At 36.1% G+C, this 23,968-nt stretch overlaps 3 protein-coding genes across 3 annotated transcripts; 1 reads left to right on the forward strand and 2 right to left on the reverse strand.

The window, feature by feature from the left end:
- The first annotated feature begins 1,873 nt into the window (after nt 1–1,873).
- Nucleotides 1,874–2,824, forward strand: LOC150018320 (olfactory receptor 51I2-like). The gene has a single exon (XM_090267712.1). The coding sequence runs from the start codon at nt 1,874–1,876 to the stop codon at nt 2,822–2,824; it is 951 nt and encodes a 316-aa protein (XP_090123838.1).
- An 8,863-nt stretch (nt 2,825–11,687) lies between these two features.
- Nucleotides 11,688–12,635, reverse strand: LOC150018321 (olfactory receptor 51Q1-like). Its single transcript, XM_090267713.1, has one exon. The coding sequence runs from the start codon at nt 12,633–12,635 to the stop codon at nt 11,688–11,690; it is 948 nt and encodes a 315-aa protein (XP_090123839.1).
- A 9,991-nt stretch (nt 12,636–22,626) lies between these two features.
- On the reverse strand, nt 22,627–23,577 carry LOC150018322 (olfactory receptor 51J1-like). Its single transcript, XM_090267714.1, has one exon. The coding sequence runs from the start codon at nt 23,575–23,577 to the stop codon at nt 22,627–22,629; it is 951 nt and encodes a 316-aa protein (XP_090123840.1).
- Between the last annotated feature and the right edge of the window lie 391 nt (nt 23,578–23,968).

Raw genomic sequence — 23,968 nt, forward strand, 5'->3', positions numbered from 1 at the left:
GTGGGCACCACCTTGGGGGTATTATGAGCAAACCAAAGTTTACTTAAAAGAACTCCAGGATGCTGAGAAATCTCGCAGTTGGTGAAACACAGGAATGTTTAAGCTGCAAGTCAGGAGAGGAATAGGTAGGCCATCTGAAAAACAAGAAAAAAGGAAGACTGGGGGAGTACTTGCAATTTGCTTAACCTATGGCACTGTCACTATTAAGTGACTGAAGTGTCACCAAATGGACTTGGAGTGGTTCTCAACTTGGGTTCACCTTTGGAGCTTTAAAAAATATTGGTAATTAGATACCACATCCAAATATTCAAATTTAATTTGTGTGGAGTGTTACCTGAACAGGGGGATTTTAATTCAGCAGATGGTTACTGTGTGTAGCCAGGGTTCAGAACCACTGATTTACAAGGGAAGAGTAAGGGACATTAATGGATAAAAGGCACAAGCAAGCATATTTTACCAGTCAGAAAGTTGGTAATCTTGAGAGAAGCAGAGGTAGAATGCATGGAATTTTTGTAGGGAAATTGAAGAGATGGCTTGAAAGTGAAGAGTAAAAGAGAATGCAGGTTCTGGGGTCATCATCACTATTATGTTGTATGCGTGTGTCTCCATGGTCATAGCTCTTTGTATTTTCTTAGCTGCATATTCTCTTAACTGTTTATCCCTTCTAGGAGAGCATTTCCATTCTTTTCACATTCTGGTTGGGGTTTAACTATTTTACTTTGATCTCTTGGCCACTAATAAAGTCCCTTATCTCTGTGTCTTTGACATGAACTCTCTTTGAAAACTTAGAGGTCACTTGTATATTAATATAATTTTCATAGAATATCCATATCTTTTACCACCCTTATTCATATGTTTCTATTTTCAACTTTCTAAAACCAGTGTCTCACATTCACTTTAAAAAAAAACCACACACACTGGAGTGTAGGGGAACAAATGGAGATTATAATTTTTATAGGGGTCTTGTTTTCTCAGATCCACATTGGCAGAGCTACAACTTAATTGTTTCTTATGACTTCTGTAGATCAGCCTTGGTTTTACTCCCATCTCCATTGCGAAACGGAAACATCACTATAGGAAGAGTTTGTGGGTATAAACTATAACCTAGGCTTGGCAGAAATTGATTTTTAGGTTTTTAGTACATTACTCACTCTTCTTCTCTTGGTCTTAGTATCTCTCTGAGAATTAAATAATTTATATTTATTCAGTGTGCCACACAATATCTTGTTTACCTTTACAACAATCACACGAGGCAGTATTTTTATCCTTGGTTTACAAATGGACACACTGAGGCTTGGGAAGGTTAAGTTAGCTGTTCAAGATCACGTGAAGAGTAAATTCTAAATTGGTATTCAAACTAATGTCTGCCAGAATCCATTGTGAAGTTCTAAAACATTGATTATAGGATGTTAATTTTTTCATTTGCTTCTTACATCCAAATAAGAGAATAATTATATTATGATCTCCATTTTACTAGTTAAAAAACAAACTTTGGATTAGAATATTAATAAGTTGTCCATGTGGTATATTTAGTAACTGGCTGAGTATGGATTTTGATCCGGTTCTAATTTATTCCTGTGTTTCTGCACGTAATTTTTAAGTTATGTTATCATAAGATTATAGAGCCTCAAATATCTTCATTTCATGTAAAATTTTAGGGTTTTTTTCTGTCAGGGGAAGAGGAAGTGATAAGACAATGCCTGTTATATTTTTACTCAGAATAATGTAGATGACTCTAACTTTTCCTACCTCCTTGCATCTCCTTCCTTCAGCTTTTGAGGTGGGCTGCTGAGTCAGAAGACTCTATAAGTTGGTGCTAATTTTGTTTTGTTTTTCAAATGTCAGGTGAAGACTGATCTCTGCTGTTGGTGATATGGGAGCCAAGAACAATGAAAGTCTTGATCCCTTATCTGTCTTTCTGACTGGAATCCCGGGACTGGAGGCCCAACATGGCTGGTTTTCCATCCCCTTCTTCACCATGTACCTTGTGGCCATTGTGGGCAACAGCCTAATCATGGCAGCAGTGCAGGCAAACCCTGCCCTACATGAGCCCATGTACCTGTTTCTCTTCATGTTGGCTGTGACTGAGGTGGGGGTCTCTGTGTCCACACTGCCCACTGTCATGGGCATTTTTTGGTTTGATGCCCGCCAGGTTGACTTTGATGGCTGCCTCTCTCAGATGTTCTTCATTCACACTTTCTCTTGCATGGAATCGGGGGTCCTCTTGGCCATGAGTTATGACCGCTTTGTAGCCATCTACAACCCACTACGCTATACAGCCATACTGACCCTGCCCCGCATCATCTACATGGGTCTGGGCATTACACTGAAGAGTGTGACACTCATGGCCTCCCTTCCAGTCCTTCTGAGGCAACTGCCCTACTGTCACACTAATATCCTCTCCCACTCCTACTGCCTCCACTCAGACCTGATCCAGCTGCCTTGTGCTAACACTAAGTTCAATAGCATCCTGGGCCTGGCCATTGTCCTGGCCACTTTTGGGCTGGACTCACTGCTTATTGTGGTCTCTTATATACTGATTATTTACACAGTGATGGGCATTACTTCTGGAGAGGGACGGTGGAAGGCTCTCAACACATGTGTGTCACACATCTGTGCAGTGCTTATATACTATGTGCCTATGATTGGTGTGTCTGTGATGCACCGTGCTACCAAGCATGCCTCACCTCTGGTCCACACACTCATGTCTAACATCTACCTCTTTGTGCCTCCTGTGCTCAATCCCATTATCTATAGTGTCAAGACCAAGCCAATCCGACAGGGAATTGCTACCTTGTTTTCCTGCAAGAGAGAATTGCTCTGAATCACTCCAAGGGGGCAGGGATTTTGAATCAGTCCATAAACTCTGATGGTGTTTCTGCTGTAGACAAGTCCCTACACACACATTGTGAGGAAGAATAGAAACAAGGTATTCAAAGTGTTGATACAGGCTTAAATCTGAACCACAAGAGAAAATTTTAGCCCTTCCCATCTCACATCTTATCAATGTCAGTGCACATGTGCATGTCATTTCTAACAGAGGTGATCACCTTGAAAGAAGAGATCATACATTTCCCATTCTTTTTCTTCTTAAGATTCCTAGAATAAACACTTAGCAAATAGTTAACAGTAAAGGCCTGGAACTTAATGAAATGAAATATATAACAAATTTCTGTTCTGGTGGGTTAGGCAGGGATTACGCATCTTCCCTAATAAAAAATCACCTTAAGGACATGCCTTTGATTAAGATGAGCATATTTTCTGGTTTGCCCTAGACAGTCATGGTTTACACTTATTTTCTTCAGCATCATTATTAACAGCACTCCCCCTCTCTTTCAAATTTCCCTTGTTTAAACAATAAAGTATATGAGAAACTTACCTACAAGGCAAACTCATTCCTTTTATGAAAGGAACCAGACCATCCCTATGACTTACCATACAATGGTCTCTACCCCCAGAATTTATGTACCAGGAAACTCTGAGAATGAGGAACAAGTGGCTAACTTAGGCACAAAGTAAAATATAGCCAACCTCACAGGCCCAGGTTTCAAATCCTAAGAATCTCAGCTAGAGCACCAAATTGTACTTAAATAGAATCTCAGGCCCTATTTTTAGGGCCAAATAGGTCTGATGCCACTGTGTCTGGTTATTCCTGTTCCTCTTTTCCCCATCCTTTCAGACTTCAGTAATTCTCTCCATTTTTATCTGTTCTTTTACTCCACCTCTCCTCTAGCTCTGTCAGCAAAGGTGTGGTTGACACTGCTTATTTATGCTTTCAGCTGTTTATGGTTTTCTGAAAACATTTGGTCAAATGGGAAAGACCTTCACACCTCCTAAACAACATAGGTCTATGTAGAGTGGATTGATAAGATTGTGCTATTAAGTCAGTAACTGGGCTCAGATTTTCAGCCTCTCTCACTTCAGGTCCTTCAGTGACAATGTGAATATTTTTCTCACCATATTATATTTTTCTAACCTTATCCAACTCATTAGGGTCACCTTTCACAGTGGCTCTTTTTTGAAGTACTCAGTCTGTATGTAATATCAAAATAATTACTGGAAAAATAACTCTGTATCTTCTCTTGCATTTTCAGGTGACATCTAACATTTTCATTATAAATTTACATAGTGGTTGAGCATGCATTTTAAGATATATTGTAAATACAGTCAGTTTAAACTGATATATCACATTTTAAAATATCCAATGAAATCTAAATACATTATGTTTTGATAACTCACATAAATTTTAAAATACACAAGCACATTCTTTAACATTCATATATTTTATAGTTGTACCTTTACTCCTTGAATTTAAATTTTTGTTTTACTTCTACTAGAATTTTGACCATATAATGTATTTTTATGTTGAAACTATTTTAATAATTTCTTTATTATAATTATTTGCAAAAGCAACATATATATTTATCTTTGATGTTTAAAAATTGGTAGCCCACAAAGTATTATTTAAAATATATATTCTGTACTGAGTTAATTTCCCAATACTGATTAGTATATAACAAATACAATAAAGCATAATATAACTTTTGATATATTAAAAGTAATATTTAATTAGAAATCAATCTCTTAATGGTATGCCTGAGCTGTTTTTAATCTAAAAATGAATATTATTTATTAAATTAATGAGAAACAATTCAGCAATTATTCTATTTCTATTTATTTTCTATCCTTTATGTAAATTTTAATACTGATAAACTTGATAACATGAATAAGATGTTATTGGAACCATTTCATCATAGCCCAGTGCCATTTTAAAATACTTTTGGAATGACAAGAACTATATAATGATCTATTATCAAATATTATTTTAATTACCTAATAAATAATAACTCCATTGGATCCTTCCTTACTTTTGTTGAAAGCAATGAAATTGATACCATTTTTCTTTCACTAGAATACATTACCCAGTCATAGTTGTCATTCACTTTATCAAAATCTATGCCAATATTTTTAGAAGTTCCTTTGTTTTCTCAGAAAGTTTTACACATTGTGATATATCATGGAAAGATTCCAACATCTTTTAAAGCGATAGCGAGTCTTTTTTCCCTATTTTTTAAAATAAAAATTTAATTTTTTTTGGTAAAGTAAATGAATAAGATTGTGTAACAGAAAAAAAATGGTATAACAGAGACAGTAAAATAAGGTACTCACTTGAAAAAGCTACTTAAGCAGAGAAACTTTATGGTAATTTAAAATGTTAAATTTTTGGCATTCTAAACAAGTAAGTAATGACATAGGTTTCTTTGCATAGAACTAATAAGACCAGTTGTCAATAGAGGTTCCTTTTTTTTTTTTTTTGACCAAGTCTTTGACTGGAATGTCAAGCCTAAAGGAAACATACTTGGGCTCAGATTGTTACCAAAAAGCCCTGAGGAACTGGGAATGACTTTCAAAGGTAATAAAAGCCCATGAGATAAAAGGCCTAATACCATGGTTGGTTGTGCGGTCCACAGCAATCTTTCCAGGGAAGGAACGAAGGTTGTTTTCCTGAAAGATGGCTAGAAGGGACCTTAAGGCGCAATGAAAAACCAGAAAGACTTGGAAAAAACAGGTGTGTACAGGCAAGGATGAATGCCAGATATGTGGCTCAGCTTCTGTGCCCTGAAGAACAGACTGAGGGTCACCCCAAATATTCCTTGGGTAAGTTCCAGCAAAGCAGAACTAAAGATCATAAGTGATCATTTGCTGCTCTTGTTATGTTTATGCAAATGAACAGGATAAATTAAAAATGGACTTAATGTAGTCCCTTTAAAGACAAGGAGGGTAACCTTAGGGAGAAAAATTATTATTCAAGGAAAATCACAATGATCAGTAGTAGAGTATAAAATAGGGCAACTAACCATCTTAAAAGTTTCTTCTCATTTAAAATATGGTTTCACTTGAAAATTAAACCATGTCTGTGATATCATCAAAGATATTCAAGTTGCAGGCAAATAGAATTTCAAGTGCCTTGCAACTGGATGTCTTCCCAATAAGACAGTCTTACAGATTTAGAGACTTGTTTGTGGGTTATGTTACATAAATTAACACGTGTTTTCTGTTTTCAAAGGACATAAGCCTATGATCACATTACCTGAGTGATTGTCTGTACGCATAAGCCTCACTTAATCCTCTCTGCAGCGCTGCCTCCTGAGATTCAACGGTTTGGCTGAACTAAATGGCTGGGTTGGGGAAGAATGGGGTGGTCTGTGGGCTTCACTTTAAAACGGGTTTCTCTTTTCTATCCTAATGGCTTGGACAGAAAAGGCCCAGAGGTCTGAGAGGGGGAAAACCTAAACTATTTACCTCAGCCCAAACTAAGTATAATGGGAAAAAGGGTTTTGTACAGGTGAGATGTGCCTAGCACACCTTCTTACAAAGAAGCCCTTTTTTTTTTTTTTCCCTAATATGGAACATTGAAAAATTAATCCCTGCCTTTTGTCATCTAGTAGTTATGGATTGAATGATGTCTTTTAACCCTTTTCGCCAAATCTGTTGCCCCCAGAACACAACAAGGACACCAGCCTGTTAAACCAAGCATGCCGTTGACCGGAGTCAGCCAACTGACCTGGAGTCTGCACGATCCTTCCCCATGTGGGAAGGCCACCCTCCCCTCCACACCCCCACTCTTATTAGGGTTTTCTGGACCCAAGGTTAGGTAGGACGACGACCATGTCCAGCTTGAAGCAGCTAGAGGAGCTTGAGACCTTCGCCCATTGTCCTTTACAAGATTACAAAGGGTCCTAATATTTGAGAGGGGGGGGATAGTTAATTTTTACGAACCAGGGGTATGGACTTGGGGGGGATTGCTGGGGGAGGGGGGTGCTGGGTGGAGGGGAGCAAGGGGGAGAAAATTGGAACTGTTGTAACAATATAATCAATAAAAAACATTAAAAAAATGTTAAATTTTATTTCCTTAACCCTGACTGGTGTGGCTCAGTGGGTTGGGCATCAACCTGCAAACTGAAAGGTTGCCAGTTCTATTCCTAGTCAAATCATGTGCCTGGGTTGTAGGCCAGGTCCCCGGTTGGTTGCATGAGAGAGGCAGCTGATTGATGTTTTTCTCCCTCTCTTTCTCCCTCCCTTCCCCTTTCTCTAAAAAAAAAATAAATAATATCTTAAAAAAAAAAAAAACTATTTGTGCTCAGGCACTGCATTGTTCCAGGGGAGCATATAATTAGTTTGAAAACCACTAGATTAGATGGCTACCAGTGACAACTTCTATAAAACTAGGATGACTGTTCTGGAAAAATTCTGACCAAAACTCATTGTCAAATATCAGGAAAACCAATTTCTTCTGGAGTGGAATCTAAATATGGATGCCTTTTACTGAATAGTGGATAATTACTTTCTTCATTTATTCAATTAGTATTTTTGAGCACCTATTATAACTAAAGTGTAGATATATAATAATACTTTATTTTTAAATGCAACATGGAAAGTGAATCTAAAAACTTAACAATTTATATTGCTGTAATTTTTTGGGCCTGACCTAATATTCCCTTCTTGGTGTTAAATGCCATCAGCAGATGAATATACTATGTAATCCCAAGTCAAAAGCATGAACATGTATGAATAATAAACTTTGAATACATAATCAAATCTTTTTTTTTCAATTACAGTTGTCCCATTTTTTCCCCATTTCTCTCCCCCATCCAGCCGACCCCTTCTCCCACAATCATATCCCTCCCCGTTGTTCATGTACATGAGTCATTTATACACGTTTAATAGGATTACTTTTATAGTCACTTGTTCTGGAGACATGGTTGCCTAGCAGCAATACTCAGAGTCCAGATCACTTATAATAGATTTATTTCACAGTTGTTTCAGAACTCAAGACTTAGAAAAATCAAAAATGATAGTTGCATGATTATAAAAAATAGATTATAACATTATCCAGTTAATCATTTTAGCTATCTTCTGACACTCTCGAAGACTGTGACTTTGAGTAACAATTTCCAAATAACAGAAGTACAGTTGCTTGCAGCCCTTTAAGATTAAGTTTAAAGCAACACTATCTAATATGGTGGCCATCAGCTACACATGGCTATTGAGCCCTTGAAATGTGGCTAGTTTGAATTGACATGTATTGTAATGACATGTTGAAATAATAACATTTTAGATATATTGTGTTACACAACATACACTTCAAAATGTTTTTTACCTATTTCTTTTTACTTTTTAATGTTACTACTAGAGAAGTGTAACTAACTTTGTGCTTGTATTATATTTTTATTATTATACAGCACTAGGTTAGAAGTTAAAATGTGGAAACTAACAGGAAATTATAGTGAAATAGGATAATGAAATTAAAATAATCTATCAGTCTTTTTCTGTTTAATGAAGTTCATTGGTCTAAGGCAGTGATTTTCAACCAGTGTGATACAAAATTTTTTTAAACATTCAATACCTGATAATTTAGTAAGGGGCACTGACCTCTTTTCCCTTAGATTGTTGAATTAGTGAATTTTTGTGTATCTATTTTAAGATTGAAGATAGGAGAAAATAAGCGACATTTTTGGCATATTATGCTTTACTACTTCAGGAAAGATAAAAATGCAACTGAAATGCAAAGAAATACTTGTGCAGTGTTTGGAAAAGGTGCTGTGATTGATCAAATGTATCAAAAGTGGTTTGCAAAGTTTTGTGCTGGAGATGTCTCATTGGACAATGCTCCACAGTTGGATAGAGCAGTTGAAGTTGCTAGCAATCAAATCAAGACATTAATTGCAAACAATCAATGTTCTACCATGCAGGAGATAGCCGACATACTCAAAATGTCCAAATCAATAAAGTTATTGGTGAAAATGAAAAACGTGTCCTTTATTTTAAGGAAAAAACTGCATGGACTTTTTGGCCAACCCAATGTGAGCATCCACATTAAGCTAAACATGATTTCATACTGATGTTTCCAACCTCAGCTCATAAATAATTCAAACCTTCTGCCCTTACTGCTCTGTACCTTCTTACTATAACAGTGAGACACCTAAGTTCTCCTATCTGTCATCTATTTACTTAATTGTTCAATTCTAGTACACATGCATTGTGTTTACAGAGCTGTTAACCCGTACACCCCATGAAATATTGCTTTATCAACTGGAACACTGCACTTATACTTCTTTTAGTCTTACAGACTCCACCAATTTCCAAAGTTACTTAGGTCAGCAACATTTCCTCCCATCTCTTTCAATGTGATTATTTTATATACTTGTACTAGAATTATATTCTTTTGTCACATTTTGCATTCCATTTGGGGATCCACTGATGCCCTGAATGATTTTATAAACACATACATTTAATTTCACTCCGCAGTTGTAAAGTTCTATGAGTTTTGGCATGCATAGTGTCATGTATGCACCATTACAGTGTTACAGAATGATTTCACTATCCTGTAAAAAGCTCTGTGCTTTGCTAATTCAACACTTGACTCCCCAGAATCTTTGGTTACCACTGATCAGTTTACTGCCTGCATGGTTTTGCCTTTTCCAGAATTTCATGAGTGGAGTCATACAGTTTTTAGACTTTTAAGGTTGGCTTCTTTCTTGTTTTACTTACCAAATATACATTTAGGATTCATCCATATCTTTATGTATCTTTGATGGCTCATCCCTTTTAAATTTGTGAATAGCATTTCATTGTATGAATGTTCCACAATTCGTTTATCCATTTGCTTACTGAAGGATATCTTGGTTGCTTCAAGTTTTCTTTCTCTTTTCTTTTTATGATTATTATTTGCCCAAAGGTTCTTAAATACCTCAATGGAATTGTGTTCCTCTTCCTATAGCAGCAACCTGGACTATATTACAGTTAAACTAGTGAAATACATTTATCATCTCTAAAAAATTGATATTTAATTCTATGTCCTCCTATACACCTCATTTGAAGTAATTTACAAAGGCTCAATAAGACAACCCTCTAAATTTCATGAAACAGAAAATATTTCTGTAATAAAATGTGACCAATATAGTTATGTACACTCTAGATACTAAATAACTTATGCAGAAACATTTACCAACAAAAATGTTTACAAAAACCAAATATATTTTGAAATCTAAACATAACATGACATTTCTTAAGCCATGAAGTCTATACAAATACACACACATACACACAAACACGCACATATATGCAAAGAAAATAAACAGTTCTGTCTATGAAAAAAAAATAGAAAATATAGAGACACAAATAGTAAGGACAGATTTCTGGATTAAATTTTTATTTAATTTCCATTTAAATTTTGGCCATTGTTGTTCATGATCTGTGATGATAAAATTCAATTGATAAATAGCTTTCATCAAGAGGTTATTAATGATACCATGTGTTCCTCCTAAAAAACTATCATAATCCCAATATTTTTTCCCTCTGATGCTGTTTTGGAAGATTTTCAGGCTTGTACAGTCCGTTGAAAGAAAAGTCTCCTTTGATATATATTCTTATTTGCTTGATTTTTTAAATGTCATATTTCTTGGTCCTAATTTCCCCTACTCTGACATTGTATATGCCTCTGATTCTACAATTTATTGTCTTATACCTGCTAATCTATTGTTCTCTAGAGAAATATGCTAACTTCTGGGCTCTGGTGAAGACGTGGGAAAAAAGGGAGGAAACAGATATTGGAGGAGAAAGACATCCTTTCTTCACTTGCTCTCTGCCTTTCACCTTTTATTCTTCCCTCACACTATGTTTTCATGGAAGCCTTGCTTATTTTGATTCAAATATAAGGTGGTTTCAGTATTGGCCACCAGCACCATGAGTTCAGTATTGAGGAGCTGTGATCAATATTATGGCTGCCTTTCAAACTGATATTTCTGAGAGAGCCTACCTGGTTTCCACAAAACAATCTTTATAGTCATTAAGGCCAAATCACTTTACCAGAGCTGTTTCTAGAACAAAATCTGTGATGCTAAGGGAACCTGTACCTAGGAATTGAAGTCACATTAAGGACATGGAGATTAAAAAAAAAAAGACAGTTTGTTCTGGTTAAAAAGATAAACTTCTATCCTAACAAATATAATCTGTAGACTTACTTAAAATTTCAATTCTAAATATTAAGGACTTCTAGCAAGGCAGGAACCTTATTCTAGCTATGAGAGATCTAAACACCTTACCCCAGTAGTTAGACTATGCATGTGCTCATTAGATCTGCTGAAATCATGCTGGGTGTTGATTAGGCAAACCTGAATAGCTGAAAAACTTGCTCTGTATCCATCTTCCCTGAAAGACTTGCCCTTTTGCAAGAGAAATCAGTGCACAAGCATGAGTTAGGGGAGTGAGCCATGGAGCTAGAGTGAACCTAACTGACCACCTAAGTGAGCTAAGAGAACAGGTGGTGAAAGCAACAACTAGGGTTTTCCTTCTAACTTGTTTAACCAACCCCATGGGAGAGAAAATATCCAGAAAGAAAGAAGCAACTTAAGCAGAACTTTACTCAATTGATGAAGCTCATCCCACTGCCATAGCTGGTAAAATGTGCTAGAATGTAATCAACTCATATCTGCATCTCTTTCAGACAGAATATTTACTGCTAGCTTTTCCAAGCCAAAACTGTGCTGAAAGCCAAGATTATGTCATACTGCCTTAAAAATACAATGGAGCTTTTTATATGATCTCCATTTCCTAGTTTACTGTCCTCTCCTCATAAGCCTATGGCTCTCACTTCTGAATAATTTAACAAAACCATTCTTTTACCTTTAATGCATGTTTCCTTGGGAGAGAAGGCGAGTAATTCCCTGGTGGATCTGCTTAGTCTTTACACTGTAAATGATGGGGTTGATCACAGGAGGGGCCAACAGGTAGATATTAGCCATAATAACATGGACCAGTGGAGAGGCATGCTTGGCAAAGCGGTGGGTCATGGATAAGCCAACCATGGGAACATAGAGGACCAGAACAGCCAGAATGTGAGATAGACAGTTGTTGAGGGCCCGCAACCGCTCATTCCAGGAGGCGGTGCCCAAGATACTTTTCAGGATGAGTGAGTAGGAGAGCACAATGAGCAGAGGGTCCATCACAATAATGAGCAAAACCAGAGCAAATCCATACCAGCTGTTCAACCGGATGTCACCACACACCAGGCGAATCATGTCCTGGTGGAGGCAGTAGGAGTGAGAGAGAATGTGGGAGCGGCAGAAGGGCAGATGCTTGAGAAGGAAAAGGGAGGGAAGAACAGCCAGGGCACAGCGACAAATGATGGCTAACCCAGTCCTGCCAATGACTTCATTGGTGAGGATGGTGGCGTAATGAAGGGGGCGGCAGATGGCAACATAACGGTCAAAGGACATGGCCAATAACACAGAAGATTCCATAAAAGAGAATGTATGAATAAAAAATACCTGTGCAAAACAAGCTTCAAAGCTGATTGCTCGAACATTGAACCAGAGGAGCTCCATTACAGTGGGCAGGGTGGTGAGTGTGAGACCCAGATCAGTCAAAGCCAGCATGGAGAGAAATAGGTACATGGGCTGGTGGAGGGATGGCTCTGTGCGGATGACAGCGAGAATGATGGTGTTGCCCATGATGGAGATGGTGTAGAGACAACAGAAGGGGATGGAGATCCAGGTGTGGTAGGCTTCATATCCAGGGATGCCCGTGAGGATGAAGTAGAAGGGACCTTTGGTGGAATTAGTCCCCTCAGACATGATGAATGAATGCAAAATCAGAACCTGTGTGTTCTGTAATAAGAATTATATCAGTGCGATACTACCATAGAGTCATTATCTATTCAATTCAGGACCCAGATATATGTATGGGATTGCTTTTGTAATACCACCGAGCACCAAAGTGCTAACAAACAAAGCCATGGAATCTTCTGGCATAAATTTCTATTTAATATTACCTCACTTTTCAACTTTTATGCCCACCACTATGCACTAAAATTTAGCTTTATGCTTCTTGAAAACCTTGTAATTCATTTCCATCCAGCCCTTGTGTATATATACATTTACATACACGTATGCATTTACTAATTGCTTTTTTTCCTCATCAATATATCAATAATATTTTAAAAAATCAAATTCAGAGACTGTTTATATTTTACATGACACAGAAAAATAAGATTCTACCATTACTTTGTTCTGTTACATTGAATGGAAATGTTATTGAAGCAGGAAGTTTCATTGCAATGCCCAGGTGTCTTCGAGCAACTACATGGAAAACAGTAACACTTCTTTTTATCTGGAGCATTAGAATAGAAGCAGAATTTGGGGGAAAGATCACAGGTTCAGTTTGTACATGTTGAATTTGATGTTCATAACAACTATTCAAAGGAAATGACAGTTAAGCAAACAGATATGAGATCCTGGAGGACAGAGAAGAAGCCTTCAAGAGATGAGGGTTCCATGGCATAGTGACGATAGCTGAGAACCTAAGAGTTGAGATGCTAACTTAGGCAAGAACTTAGGGTGAGAAGAGAAAGACACTGAACTAAGCTCTATAAAGAAATGTAAAATTTAGTAGTTTGGTAGATGTGGAAGAAGCAAAGAAAACTGTAAGGAAATTGCTTAGAAAAGTGGGTAAAAAAAACAAGAAAGAAAGAAAATAGGACTCACAGAAACAAAAAAGATAAAGGGTGTGGTCACCACAGTTTAGCTCAGATACTCTAAGTACTGAAAAGTGTCTATTCAATTAGGGATGAGGATGTCAGTAGTGACTTTTGGAAAGACATTTCAGTAGAATGATTGGAGGAGAAGCTAAATTAAAATGGTCTGAAGGATTGGAGACAATTTCTGTAAATCATGTATTCTAAAGGGAGGGGTCTATATTGCCCCCATAGGGGATAAATGCAGGCTTTTATTCTTTAGATAAAAGAATGAATATAACTTTTGTAAATAAATGGTTATGAATTTTTAGAGTGTTCTGTGAATGAAAACTTGGAGTTTCTTGTCAAAAAATACACAAAGCAATAAATGGGTTACTATTTATCGACTCTAAGCATATTGGCCCCAAAATGCCCATAAATACCAAACTAAGAATTCCTGGAAAATTATTAAACACAAGAATTTAGGAAAATGCAAGGTAGTGTTAAGGAAAAAAAAAGATAAAATTAAAATTGATGTTTTGAATTAGAAAAATAAAAAAAATTTAAACATTCAAAAATTATTTCTGAAAGAATCGATGTAATTTGAACTATAGCAAATCTTATAAAGAAAAGGAAACATAGACAAACATTTAGAAATGAAATATAATGGGACATCAAAAACTGTAGAAAAATTGCAGAGGCTGTTGAGTGGTTACCAGTGAAATAGTAAATAGGCATTTGAATGTCTTTTAGAACTTAAACCACAAACCAAAAGACAAAAGGCCAGAGCAAAGGCTTTTAAAACTTTTCAGCACTAAGTCCTAATGGACTTGATTAAGGTATCTGAAGTATTAAAAACCCTCAAAATATTTTAAATAAAGAACATGCTAATCACAGAGATGTTAGGCCACTTGTAGAAGCATAAAAGGAAGAAACTCCTGGAAACAGTTGGTGGTGGTCCCCATCCAAGCACTGTGTAGAGATCGGTCTTATTCATGTCTCCAGGAAATGGCATCTAATATATGATGTCAACCTGAGGCCATTTGGCTTGGTACTATTTAACATTTAATCACTGATTGCATTCTTGCTCTAATCCAGAAATTCTGGACTACAATTTGGATTCCTACATTATTTTTATTTGTTTGAATAATAGGCACAATTTTTTTTTTCATGCATGTGGTACAGTAGATACCCTTTACTTCTGGAGGATATTTTTTAAGACCCCCAGTGGATGCCTGAAACCACAGATAACATCAAACCCTATTATACTGTTTTTTTTTTCCTATACATACACATATATAATAAAGATTAATTTATCAGTTAGTCACAGTTAGAGATTAACAACAATAACTAATAATAAAATAGAACAATTACAACAATATACTGCAATGAAAGTTATGTGAATGTTGCCTCTCTCTCTGGTAACTGATCTGATAACTGAGAGGGTTGCTCAGTGACTACAGGGCAGGTAGGGCATCTATGTCTAGTGTGGATATACTGGACAAAGGGATAATTCAGGTCCAGGATGGGATGGAGCAGGACAAAGTGAGATTTCATTATGCTACTCAGACTGGCATGCAATTTAAAACTCATAAATTGTTTATTTCTTTAATTTTCCATTTAATTTTCAGACCACAGTAAACTGCAGGTAACTAAAATTGTGAAAAGAGAAATGGTGGATAAAGGGGAATTACTATATTTTCCTTTAGTTTCCTTTGGTTTAGTTAGTGTGAATATCAATAGACATATTTGATTTTGACAGAATTATATTTATGAGTTAACAAAATCTAAGACCCTGAATTCTATGAACAGTTTTACTAAGCATAAAATAATGCCATATTGTAAGGATTTTTGAGATTCAAGGCCTGTGGCTTTCCTTGTAATCTCCAAATACTTTATTTCAAGCTTCAGTGTTTTAAACTTCAGTACATTCTTTATGAAGAAGTGTTTTGTGCTGTGGTTGAATACAACTGAGATAATCCTTGTGACATGCTTATTGGAATGGATGGAGAGAGTAGGGAATAACAATAGTGACAGCAGCAGTGGCATTTGCAGAGAAATTACTGTGTGTTAGATACTTTTCCTAGATATTTACTTATTTTAACTCAATAATTACATAAATAATATCTATTATTTTAAAGAATAAAGGGCATGTGGTATTGAAAAAGGAGCATTTTTTTCCCCTTGAAATCCAAGGAAGTCTCAGTGGGGGAAGTGGTCTGTCAACTGTATTTTGAGAAGAAACTCACAAAAAATTGGGGAGGGGTTAAGATGGGAGATAAGTATTTCAAACAGAGCAAATGGTTATAGTGCATTACAAGAAACGATGTGCTATAGTCCTCTATAAGCATTGAGTGTGGGCTTGATTACAAGGGTGGTGGGAATTATGGCAGAAAAGAGGGTGAGAACAGAATAAGGGCTTTAGAGACCATAGTGGGGCCATCACATGGTGTGAAGCCAGGAGTGACATCATCACATTTTTAGTTGAGAGACAGGATGTGGGTCAGCACTAAACAAGATAAAATTAGGGGGAAATTACCCTTTCTCGAGAGGGCAGGTGCTATATATGAGTGTATGTGTGTGTGTGTGTGAGTGCTTTTTACCACATGCTTGTGTGGAGGAATAGTACAAGAAAGAAAACATGAGAGGAGACATGATAGATCATTCCAGAATGTATTAAAGAGTACAGAATTTAAGGATTTATACTTGAATTTTTTGATCTAGAACAGATCAAAAGCCAATGGTATATATTAGGAAAAAAAGTCAAGTCTTAATATCAGTAAAAACCTAATAATATTTTTTCTCTTTTGTAAAGCACTTATTTTTAGTCTCTAAAGTAAGTCTAACTCTCCAGGCAGGTAAAATTCTTAGAAACTCTGTGCCAGGTGCAGATGGTGAGGACTCCTGCAATAGGTGTATGGTAGTTTATTGAGATCTTTAGGTTTCTTCCAGCCCTGCTTTTGTTTCTGTGACTCATCCTTGCAGGTTAAGGTCTAGACCCAGTAACTGGCAAATATTGATAAAATGACTTATTTGCCTTCACGCTGGCTTCTCACTTCTGAAGTTCTTACTGAGAGCTGTGTAATTCATTAGCCCCCGGCTGGTTCATGCTGGCTTCTGCATGAAACACTTTCATGCTTTCCTTGAACTTACCTCTTTCTGAGATTTGTGAACAATTTGCAAGGCAGAGAGAAGTAAAAATAGAAACAGAGGGAATACCACCCAAAGGAGAGCCAATTTTCAGGGTAGGATTTGTTGATAGGTGATCTGCTGATGCTTACCAACACACACTGGAAACTTCAGCTTTGATAACTGCAGGTTTGGTGTAAAGGGGAATAATGGCATCAGGGCTACTTTTTGAACTCTGATGGAGGCCATAATAAACCCCTTAAAGAACTACTTCATTTCATGTTATCTACCTGTCACATCCACACCCCACCTTTTATCAAAATATCTCTGATGTGGCTTGGCTGTATTCTCTCTTGTTTCTATGGAGTATCTCCTGTTTTCATTTCCAAGATGTTCCCTTCTCTTATTACTGATCATCCATGGAGCGGTCCAGCCTTACCGTTTCACTTTTTTGTTCTTTCAATGCTCTCTCTGGTTTCTCTTCTCTTCTCTGTGGCTGAATGTTGCATATGGTCCTGAAGATCCCAGGCTGGAATGCAGGAGGTGGGGGAAACCTCTGGGTTTTATAGAAATGTATATTGAGATTGTGCTCTGAGACCTGAGGCCTCAAGGGACAGAACAAGGGAAATAATAGTACCTCTAACATTTTCTGAGTGTTAAACATTACCAATAATTGAGCTAGCTGACTTGTGAGGATGGGAAGACTTTGTTAGATGACATGGAAAAGACATAGCCTGTATTCTGGTAGATTTTTTTTTCTTTTTTTCTCAGTGACTGTTAGTTTCCTTCTGTTTCCCGTAGTAGCTTATGTGGTTTTGAGAAAGCCTATTACCTTGAAACAGTTACCCTTTGATGCTGTCATCTTAAATATGCCCAAACTCAAATTTGATACAGCTTGAAGATTTGGGGGAAGCTATCCCAGATCTCTGGATAGATTCAAAAGTCAGAAAGGAAAAATGAGATTTCCTCTTACAAGGAAGATGAGATTTCCTCCTCTGGTGTCTTACATTATTAGCACTGACGTACATTGTCCATCACTTCTTCCCTAGGAAGGCTGGATCTTTATGAGGCAAGAAGGGTCTGTCATGAGTGCTTTCAAGAGACAAACAGACATGGGCAACAGTGTGGTGATTGCAGCAGGGGGAGGAGAGTATAAAGGGTATATAGGGTAAAGGGAAAAATGCAATTAAAAAAACTTTAAAAAAAGAGAGACAAATAACCTACGAGTTTATATGGGACTTTATTTAGATTATAGTTCTCTCCAGGCGTGGAATCAGCAGTTGTTTGGGTGTTCACTGTGGACATTTCTTTTGGTTTCTTCCACTGAAGGCACAGTGTTCCTGCAAACATGGCTTGTTTTCATTCTGTATGTGGCTTACTTGGCATTTAGGATCTAGTCTGAACCCAGAAGTATCCACCTCTATATAGTTCCCAATGCTTCAAAAGGGAGATTATGGTTATGAAGTTATAAACCCTGAAAATGTAGAAATTAAGTAAAGAGCACAGTCTGGTTGGGAATGTAGTATGATATTACATTTGGAATGTAGTATTAAGTATATGGTTATTCCATGTTTAGTAGTTAAGGTTTAAAAGAAATAATTTAAAATTGAAAACTGAAACACTAAACTAAGCACTATATTCACCAGTAGAAAGTAAAATGTCAAAGTTAATAAAATATTGGCAATTCTTAAAGTTAAGGTTGAAAACAGAATAAATGGAAATTCTTTATAATATTCTCTATTTTATTCATATATGAAAATTTTCCTAATAAAGTGTTTTAAAAATAAGGTAGTAGGCCCTGGCTGCTGTGGCTCAGTGGATTGAGCGTCAGCCTGTGAGCCAAGTATCGCTGGTTCGATTCCCGGTCAGGGCACATGACTAGGTTGCACGTCAGGATCCCAGTTGCGGGCGCAAGTGAGAGGCAACCACACAGTGATGCTTCTCTCCCTCTCTTTCTCCTTCCACCTCTCTCTAAAAATAAATAAATAAACAAACAAATAAATAAATTATTATTTTTTAATTCTGTTATAAAAAGTAAATAAATAAATAAATAGAAATAAGGTAGTAGGTAGAAGATAGTGGTAGTGGTATATAAAAAAAATAAATAAATAGAAATAAGGTAGTAGGTAGAAGATAGTGGTAGTGGTAGGCTGTGAAATCCATTAACTTCATTGTTTTCATTAGTTTATAATAGAGAGTAGAGACATTCTAAAGAAACAGAATATTAAGTGCTTATGTTTTTGTATGGCTTACAAGTTAAAAATTGTTTTTACATTTTAAATGATTGAAAAATGAACAAAATGCAATGTTTTTTGTCACATGATAATTATATTAAATTCAAAATTCAGTGTCTATATATAAAGTTTTATTGGAAACAATCATGTTCATTTACTGATATATTGTCTATGGCTGCCTTCACACTACAGTGGCACAACCAAGCAGTTTTGAAAGAAGCTGTATGGCCCACGAAGCCTAAAATATTTACTCTCTGGCCCTTTGCAGAAAAAAATTGCTGAACTCTGACATAAAAGTAAATGTGCAAAGAGTTAAGCAAATTTCAAAGAAATAGAGATGCAAATATTATCTTATCTTACGAAATGCTTTTTATAAGCATAAAGTAATTGAATTCAAATTAAGATAGTCTTTTATTTATAATATACCAAATTTTTATTATTTTATTTTATTTTTTACCAAATTTTTAATTAATGTAAAAACAGACTGGGTGACAAGGATATGATGAAAGAAGCACTTTCACAATTGCTGATGGGACAGTTAATAGGTATGACTTATATGAAGGGAAATGACAATACTGTAGCTATAAAAGTCATAAATGCACAAAATTATTTACTCTGCAATTCTACCTTAAAAACTTAGTTTACAAATGCATTTACATGTGAGAAAATTGGCATGTGTATATAAGATTATTTATTGTAATATAATTTATAAGAGCACCAAAAATGGAAGCAAATTAGGTTTTCATCAACTGGGAACTGGTAAATAAATTCTGGTAACATACAATATACCAGGATAAACAAATAATATGTTACATAGATGTAAAAATAAATGATGATGCTCTTTATGTACTGGCTATGAATTATCTCAATGATATATGTATATATTAAAATCAAATAGAAGACAATGCATACTTCTCACTTGGACAAGTATTAATGCACATAATTTCTTTTTTATGTATAAATGCTTTCCTAAAAATAAATACAATAAAATAAACAAAAAATATTTGTTGACTTTGGGGAATGACCAGAATTATTAAAATAGTGACTTAAGTTTACATTTGATATATATGCATCCAAATAGGAAAATTCAACTCTGTGAATGTCTAATATTATCCATATTTACATTAAAATGTAAATTCAATAAAATTGAAACTATATGTAGTGTCTTGTGCTTCTTGAATCTTTGGCTTATGCTTTATATCAGTTTTGGAAAATATTTATGTCATTGTATTCAAATATCACTTTTGCCCCAGGATATTGTCCTTCTGGGGCTCCAATTAGATGTGGATTTAACCTTTTCAGAAAATACCATGTCTTTGAAGAACCTTTTTTTTCTTTTTTTCATTTGCTTTGTCTTTTCACATTTACATATTCTGGATAATTTTCTAAATTATTTTTCAATACACAAATGAATCTTTCTTCATTTGTGTCTAATATGATTAAATCTATCCATTCAGCTTTTAATTTCAGTTGTTTTTAGTTCTAGAATTTCCATTTTATTTTTAATTAGGTTTACTTCATTGTTTAACATCTACATTTTGCAATTTAAGCTCTAGACAATATTAATTAAAATTATTTTAATATTTGTGTATGTTAACTCTAATAGCTGGATATTCTGTGGATCTGCCTCTTTTTCCTTTTCTTTTTCTTCCTGAATTTTTTTCAATTCTTGAATTTTGCATTTCTGGTTTTACTTTAATGACTGTCATAAAATTATAAGGATAATTTAAGATGTTGATTAATGTCTTTCTGCTGGAAATATTCAATTTCACTTCTGATTAAAGTGACCAACCATCTCAGTTAGTGGCTAAGAAATTTTCCAGGATGTGATAATTCCTGAGATAAAATAAGAAAAGTCCTGGAAAAAAACCCTGAGATTGTTTGCCACCTTAATTCTTACAGACGGAGTCATAAAATTAGGTAGTGAGTTGATTTTAAAAACTATATTAGGCTAGAATATTTCTACTTTTCTCTTACTTCAAGGTATAAATTTTCTAGAATCCAGGTATGCCTAGGAATTTTCCAGTCCCCCTACTTCAGGAGGGTTTTCATGTTCTATTTCTTGTTTCTCTGCACTCCGTCCCTTTTAGGCTGCTGTGAGCTCTTCTCATTTTATCAGCTATCACTTGTAAATTGACAAATTCCTGAAGTGGGAAAACAGCACAAAATATCAGGCTCACTTTTCTATGTTTCCCTCATCTTTGGAACTTTTATATCCTCATTGAATTAGATGCTTTTTGAAGTCATTTACAAAATACTTCTCTAACTTTTCTAATTGTTCTTGGTAGGAGGATTGGTCTGAAACAAAATAATATTCACTTGCATGTGGAAATGCCTGTAATATCTCATGAATTTTTCTCATGATCTAATTTATAATTTAGCTTCCTATTTGAATAAAATGACTTATCATTTTGTCCTGTTGAGGAAATAAAGGATCAAGGTAGTTTCAAAATGTCTAATTTTAAAGTTAGGATAATAAATGGCAGAAAAAAAGATAGAATCAAACGTTATTTTCCCATAGAGTCATATTAGATTTTGCTCATTATTGAATTTCATGGATACCCAGACTTCCAGAAACTTAATTGTGTGGTTTTCTAGGATTCTGTCAGATTCTGAAGTTGTCTCTGAGGCTGGACCTCAGGAAAATAGAGAGATAAAGATTTAAAAAATGGAGCTGGAAAAAATATTTTAAAACTTCATGAAGAAAGAAAGGGACCTTGTCTCTTTGGTCACCATTTTATCCCTAAGGTCTAGATTTGTACTGATGCACTGAGCATGCCCAATTAATGCTATTTGACTGATTGGTAAAAAGGATCTGGGGAGCTACAGGTCTTGCTCAGCTGACAGCATAGTTTAGAGGTTAACAGTTTAGACTCTGGAGTTTTACCCAACTAGATTCCAATACCAGTTCTTGAATGTATAGATTTGAACAAGTTGATTACTGTATCTAAACAACAGCTTTTCATCTGAAAAATAATAATAATTGTATTAATCCTACCTCATAGGGTTATTATGGGGAATGGTTGAAATAAAGTGCCTAGTATACACTTGTATCTCAAAAGTCTTAGTTCCTTTACCTGAAAATACAAATGTAATTTTTAACATTATTTCTAATCTCTTCAAAGAAATATCCAATCAGACAGAAAATGCTAATGTCAACAAAGGAATGCTTGCTTTTTTTAGAAAAGATTCTGTATACTGGATGAGAGACTTTCAGAATATTGCATAATGAACAAGATTTGTAATCTTTGGGACTCTTAGCTGGGAACCTTGGTAAGGATGGGTGAATGTCACATCAGAACCAGTATTGGAAGCCTCCTTTACGCTAGCTAGTGTGTCTCACTGCTATTTAGCTCATAACTATAACTCAAGAGAATGTAATCCATTTCGATTCCTTTTCTTCTCTAACATAGGGATCAATATATTTCCCAGAACACCTTCCAGCTCCTGAATATCTTTTCCTTCCGTGGAGTGCTATATTTTCATAACCAGTCTTTCTTTCATCCCTGCTCCAGCTATGCAAAGTAATAAAAAACCTCTTGTCAAACAACATGTTTTAAAATAACAAATTCTTCATACTGTTCTCTTAAATATAGTCCAATCCCATTTTCACTCCCACTCCAGTTCCTGGCCAGATTATGGAGAGCCTCCTGTTGGATACCATAGTTTAAGATAACACCATTTTCATAATGTGTTATATAGAACCACTTATGATTATAAGAAAAAAGTCCCTCCTATTTTGCCCTTTGTCTAAACTCTGCATCTCTTGTCTGATAGCATTTGAACAATGCAACGACGGATTTCCTTTGTCTTAATGCTATACACAATGGGGTTGACAAGGGGTGGGAAGAATAGGTAAGCATTGGCCATCAGAGCATGCAACAAAGGGGACACATGGTGTCCAAAGCGATGCACCATCGATAAGCCAATCATAGGCACATAATAAGCAAGCACAGCACAGACATGTGAGCCGCATGTATTGAGTGCCTTCTTACGCTCCTCCCCAGTGGCAATATTGAGTACAGTGTGAAGTATAAGCCCATAGGAGACCACGATGAGCAGGGAATCCAGCCCAAAAGTTGTGGTAACAATGAAAAGCCCATAGATATTGTTGATTGAAATGTCACCACAAGGTAAATGAATGAGGTTGGGGTGAAGGCAATAGGAATGGGAGAGGACATTATGGCCACAGAAGGGCAGGCGCCGTAACAGCATGGGCAATGGGGCCATGAGTATAATGCTTTTCAGTCCAATGATGGCCCCTGTGCCAAAGATGCGGGGCAGTGTTAGGATGACTGTATAGCGCAGTGGGCTATAGATAGCCACGAATCTGTCGACAGACATGGCCAGCAGCACAGCTGACTCCACAATGGAGAAAGAATGAATGAAGAACATCTGGAGAAGACATTCATCAAAACTAATCTCAGTGGTGCCAAAAAGGAAGATGCCTAGAACTGTGGGCAAAGTGGATGCAGAGACACCAATCTCAGCCAGTGCCAACATGGCAAGAAAGAGGTACATGGGCTGGTGCAGAGCAGTGTTCATTCTGATGACATGAAGAATGGTACCATTCCCAAGGAAGATAATAATGTACATCAGACTGAAGAGGATGGACATCCAGTGCTCTGCCTCCAGCCCTGGGATGCCAACCAGAACGAATGTGGTAGGTAGAAACTCCAGAGAGCTATTGGAGTTTTTCATGTTGAAATCTCATTCCATGGGATCAGCACCACCTTGAAAATTAGAAATAAACTAGTGAGATAACATTATAATGGAGAAAGACACCTGGACATGGAGGAAAGGGAAAAAGAAAATAAAGCTCATGGATATAGGTAGCCAAATGTCTCATATCTGAAAACTAACAGGTGATTACCATCAGAAAATTTCCACCATTAAGTGCATTGCAGTCTCCATTAGAGAGAAGTTCAGGTCTGATAGAAAATTATCCCTTTAAGTTGTAGTTCTCTTTGAATCTGCTCAGGGTGAAATAGTTGTCTTGTCTTGGTGTGAACATGCCTGACCCTAAAAGCTGCTGGGGAGACAGTCGTGTAAAGGCAATCTCAACATAAGATATATGGACTAATATCAGGAA

This window comes from Furipterus horrens, unplaced genomic scaffold, assembly GCF_987537825.1.
Source record: "Furipterus horrens unplaced genomic scaffold, mFurHor1.1.pri manual_scaffold_2, whole genome shotgun sequence".
Lineage (NCBI taxonomy): Eukaryota > Metazoa > Chordata > Mammalia > Chiroptera > Furipteridae > Furipterus > Furipterus horrens.